General features: G+C 48.1%; 1 protein-coding gene across 1 annotated transcript; it reads left to right on the top strand.

Moving 5' to 3' along the window:
- Positions 1–4,112: 4,112 nt before the first annotated feature.
- Positions 4,113–4,469, top strand: LOC137360387 (histone H2A-like; the record flags this gene model as incomplete). Its single annotated transcript, XM_068025867.1, has 1 exon — positions 4,113–4,469. A coding segment is annotated over exon 1 (357 nt), but the record flags the coding sequence as incomplete, so codon positions are not given.
- Positions 4,470–5,262: the final 793 nt, after the last annotated feature.

The following is a 5,262-nucleotide window of genomic DNA, read 5'->3' as shown; positions in this document are numbered from 1 at the left end:
CTTGTCTCAGGGCACAACTTTCCTGTGATCTTGTCACACCCAACTTCGCTCTATATCTTCTGACACACACACTTTACAGTCTGTCAATTTACAAAAACAAGCATTCTAAAATCAAAAGACCTTTTGTTTATTTCTCCTTTCTTTTCATTTCTCCTCTATTCTTCTCAATCACTCCCTTCGACAGTCCTATTCAGATCAAGGTGGAATGTGAATAGTGTCACAACTCACCTCTGACACCATTATTACCCTCTCTTCTCTTGTCTTATTCAATGGGAAAGTTTTATTCACCAGTCTGCTGCTGTTTTACACTCTTGCCATACCATCTGGTATTGCATCCATCTGAATTCTGTGCTTTCATGGCCTTATATATCTTTTCCTCTTCCGGATGATTTGTTTGCTTCAGTTCCATTCAACCAGGCTGGACCACAGGGAAGCTTAGAACAAAGAACAAAGAACAGTACAGCACAGGAACAGGCCATTCGGCCCTCCAAGCCTGCGCCGATCTTGATGCCTGCCTAAACTAACACCTTCTGCACTTCCATGGCCCATATCCCTCTATTCCCTTCCAATTCATGTATTTGTCAAGATGTCTCTTAAACGTCGCTATCGTATCTGCTTCCACCACCTCCCCTGGCAGCAAGTTCCAGGCACTCACCACCCTCTGTGTAAAAAGCTTGCCTCGCACATCCCCTCTAAACTTTGCCCCTCGCACCTTAAACCTATGTCCTCTAATAACTGACTCTTCCATAATAATAAAAGCAAAATACTGCGGATGCTGGAAATCTGAAACAAAAACAAGAAATGCTGGATTCACTCAGCAGGTCTGGCAGCATCTGTCGAAAGAGAAGCAGAGTTAACGTTTCGGGTCAGTGACCCTTCTTCGGAACTGACAAATATTAGAAAAGTCACAGATTATAAGCAAGTGAGGTGGAGGTGGGGCAAGAGATAACAAAGGAGAAGGTGCAGATTGGACCAGGCCACATAGCTGACCAAAAGGTCACGGAGCAAAGGCAAACAATATGTTAATGGTGTGTTGAAAGACAAAGCATTAGTACAGATTAGGTGTGAATATACTGAATATTGAACATCAGCAAGTGCAAACCTGAAGAAAAACAACCTGAAAAAAACAGTGGGTAAGCAAACTGAACAAACTAAGATGAAATTATATAAATGCAAAAAAAAGATTGTAAAAAATGTAAAAAGGAATGCAAAAAAAAAGGAAGAAAAAATAACTAAAAATGACTAAAAATGAAAGTAAAGTGGGGGGCTGTCATGCTCTGAAATTATTGAACTCAATGTTCAGTCCGGCAGGCTGTAGTGTGCCTAATCGGTAGATGAGATGCTGTTCCTCGAGCTTGCGTTGATGTTCACTGGAACACTGCAGCAATCCCAGGACAGAGATGTGAGCATGAGAGCAGGGGGGAGTGTTGAAATGGCAAGCAACCAGAAGCTCAGGGTCCTGCTTGCGGACTGAGCGGAGATGTTCCGCAAAGCGGTCACCCAGTCTGCGCTTGGTCTCCCCAATGTAGAGGAGACCACACTGTGAGCAGCGAATACAGTATACTACATTGAAAGAAGTACAAGTAAATCGCTGCTTCACCTGAAAGGAGTGTTTGGGGCCTGGGATAGTGAGGAGAGAGGAGGTACATGGGCAGGTATTACACCTCCTGCGATTGGAAGGGAAGGTGCCCTGGGACGGGGACGAGGTGGTGGGGGTAATGGAGGAGTGGACCAGGGTGTCGCGGAGGGAACGATCCCTTCGGAATGCTGACAGGGGAAGGGAGGGGAAGATGCGACTGGTAGTGGCATCACGCTGGAGGTGGTGAAAATGGCGGAGGATGATCCTTTGGATATAGAGGCTGGTGGGATGAAAAGTGAGGACAAGGGGAACCCTGTCACGGTTCTGGGAGGGAGGGGAAGGGGTGAGGGTAGAGGTGCGGGGAATGGGTCGGACACGGTTGAGGGCCCTGTCAACCACAGTGGGGGGAAATCCTCGGTTGAGGAAAAAGGAGGTCATATCAGAAGCACCGTCATGGAAGGTAGCATCATCAGAGCAGATGCGTCGGAGACGGAGAAACTGGGAGAATGGAATGGAGTCCTTACAGGAGGTAGGGTGTGAAGAAGTGTAGTCGAGGTAGCTTTGGGAGTCAGTGGGCTTATAATGGATATTGGTAGACAACCTATCCCCAGAGATGGAGACAGAGAAGTCGAGGAAGGGAAGGGAAGTGTCAGAGATGGACCATGTAAAGGTGAGAGAAGGGTGGAAATTGGAAGCAAAGTTGATAAAGTTTTCTAGTTCGGGGCGGGAGCAGGAAACGGCACCGATACAGTCATCAATGTACCGGAAAAAGAGTTGGGGGAGGGGGCCTGAGTAGGACTGGAACAAAGAATGCTCGACATATCCCACAAAAAGACAGGCATAACTAGGACCCATGCGGGTACCCATAGCGACACCTTTTACTTGAAGGAAGTGCGTGGAGTTGAAGGAGAAGTTGTTCAATGTGAGAACAAGTTCAGCCAGGCGGAGGAGGGTGGTGGTGGATGGGGACTGGTTGGGCCTCTGTTCCAGGAAGAAGCGGAGAGCCCTCAAACCATCCTGGTGGGGGATGGAGGTGTAGAGCGATTGGACGTCCATAGTGAAGAGGAGGCGGTTGGGACCAGGAAACTGGAAATTGTCAAAATGACGTAGGGCGTCAGAAGAGTCACGGATGCAGGTGGGAAGAGACTGGACCAGCGGAGAAAAGATAGAGTCTAGATAGGAAGAAATAAGTTCAGTTGGGCAGGAGCAGGCTGACACAATGGGTCTGCTGGGACAGTCCCGTTTGTGACTCTTCCACCCTGGGAAAAATCTTCTGACTATCCACTCTGTCCATGCCGCTCATAACTTTGTAAACCTCTATCATGTCGCCCCTTCACCTCCGTCGTTCCAGTGAAAGCAATCCGAGTTTTTCCAACCTCTCCTCATAGCTAATGCCCTCCAGACCAGGCAACATCCTGGTCAAGCTCCTCTGTACCCTCTCCAAAGCCTCCACGTCCTTCTGGTAGTGTGGCGACCAGAATTGCACGCAATATTCTAAGTGTGGCCTAACTAAGGTTCTGTACAGCTGCAACATGACTTGCCAATTTTTATACTCTATGCCCCGACCGATGAAGGCAAGCATGCCGGATGCCTTCTTGAATACCTTATCCACCTGCGTTGCCACTTTCAGTGACCTTTGCCTTGGATGGGTCCACGTTGATCCATTACATTCAGAATCACCTCCTTGAAATAACGCCATAGTACAACTACAGTAACCACACAGAATCTGCTTCAAACACTCCTGCACATTTTATCTGTTCTGACTGTCAACACCTCCAGCTCTTTTGTTTAAGTGGAACCCATCAGGTGTGCATAGGCTCCTTCTATTCTGAAAGCTGTAGCACTGGTTCAGGGAATTCAGCCCTGTTTCTCTACTCTAAAGGCTCAGCCATGCTTGATCTGCGTCGTATTTTGTTTTTATTGCAACATTACAAGACCTCCAATCCTCTGGAAAACGATGGTCAGACCTTCCACTATTTCTTCCCTGGCTTCATTCAACAGCCTGAGGTACATTTCATCTGGTCCTGATGATTTATCCACATTCAAGGATGCTCATCCAATTAAGACTTCCTCTCTCCTTAAGTTAGCACGTCCAATACTTCACACTCCTCCTCCTTAATAACAATATCTGCATCACCCCCTCATTTGAGAAGACAGTAAAGTATTCATTAAGGATATTGGCAACATCTTCCAACCCGATACAAAGGTTACATTTTTGATCTTTTATGTGCCCTGCTGTTTGCTTAGTTGCCTCTTACTCTAATATTTTGATGCAACATCTTTGGGTCCATTGTTATTTTGCTTGTCCATGTTCTTTCCTGATTTCTCTTTGCTCTTCACCGCTGCTCCCAAACGCCTCCAGTGCAGTCAAAACACAAGGCGTCAAAAGTGGGATTCGAACCCACGCCTCCCATGGAGACTGTGATTTAAACGCAGCGCCTCAGACCGCTCAGCCACCCTGATCGCCTCCTGGCTATTATTAATGCTAAGGAAATTATTCATTCATTGTGAAAGTATTTGTGAGATTGTGGAAATGTCTGGAAGAGGAAAGACCAGCGGGAAAGCTCGGGCCAACGCCAAGTCTCGATCCTCCCGGGCTCGACTGCAGTTCCCGGTGGGCCGTGTTCACAGGCTCCTGAGAAAGGGCAACTATGCTGAGCGTGTGGGTGCCGGAGCCCCGGTCGATCTGGCTGCTGTGCTCGAGTATCTGACCTCTGAAATCCTCGAGCTGGCCGGCAACGCGGCCCGGGACAGCAAGAAGACCCGCATCATTCCCAGACACCTGCAGCTGGCCGTCCGCAACGACGAGGAGCTCAACAAGCTGCTGGGAGGGGTGACTATCGCTCAGGGCGGAGTGCTGCCTAATATCCAGGCCTTGCTGCTGCCCAAGAAAACCAGCGCTCAGAGCTCCCAGAAAAAGTAAAGCGGCCAAAATGTCATCTAATAAACCAAAGGCTCTTTTCAGAGCCACCCACAGTCTCTGTGAAAGGACTGGTTACTGTCAGGAGGCAATCAGAAATGGAGTTATTGTAACAGTTGATTGACCTGTTTCACATCTGTCCAGTTGTCTTTTCAGTTCCCTCTCTGGATTTCGCTCTGTTTCTCTGCTCACACATCTCCCCCTCCAGTTAAGTGAAGAACTGAACTACAGGGTGTCAGAATCAACAATTTAAGAAATCCCGCTGCCTTCGATTTTATAAATCCCGAGACCATCCCGGTACATTAACGGGAACTGGTTCGGAGCTGATGAAATAATTTAATAATGGAAGTGTCCGGGTTAATTCTCTGTTTTTCATTTGGACAGTTTGAATTGTGTTTTTTTTTTTTCTCTCTGTTGATCTGAGCGCCACTTCTCAATGAGAATCTGCTCCTAGAACAGAGTAAATGCAGGAAGAAAGAGGCCATTCTCGGGCTGTGTGATTCTCTCCTAACCTGATCTGTTTAGACCGCACTGTTCCCAGAGGACGGAATCAGTGAGAGTTGTGCACACACAGGAGCTGAGTCCACTGCAGCGCTTGAAGATGTACCTTCTCCCCGGCCCTCCCTCTTCTCCGGACACAAAGTTGTTTGTTCCCCCTGCGACGGGATAGAGTCGGGGATCCTCTCCCCGCAGTGTCAGTGGCTGCAGCCCCGGGGAACTGGCGGTTTCAGTCAGAGTGACCGAGCTACCTTACAGGACTCTC

Source organism: Heterodontus francisci, unplaced genomic scaffold, assembly GCF_036365525.1.
Source record: "Heterodontus francisci isolate sHetFra1 unplaced genomic scaffold, sHetFra1.hap1 HAP1_SCAFFOLD_573, whole genome shotgun sequence".
Classification (NCBI taxonomy): Eukaryota; Metazoa; Chordata; class Chondrichthyes; order Heterodontiformes; family Heterodontidae; genus Heterodontus; species Heterodontus francisci.
Note: the sequence above shows the minus strand (reverse complement) of the source record. Positions and strands in the feature narration are given on the sequence as shown.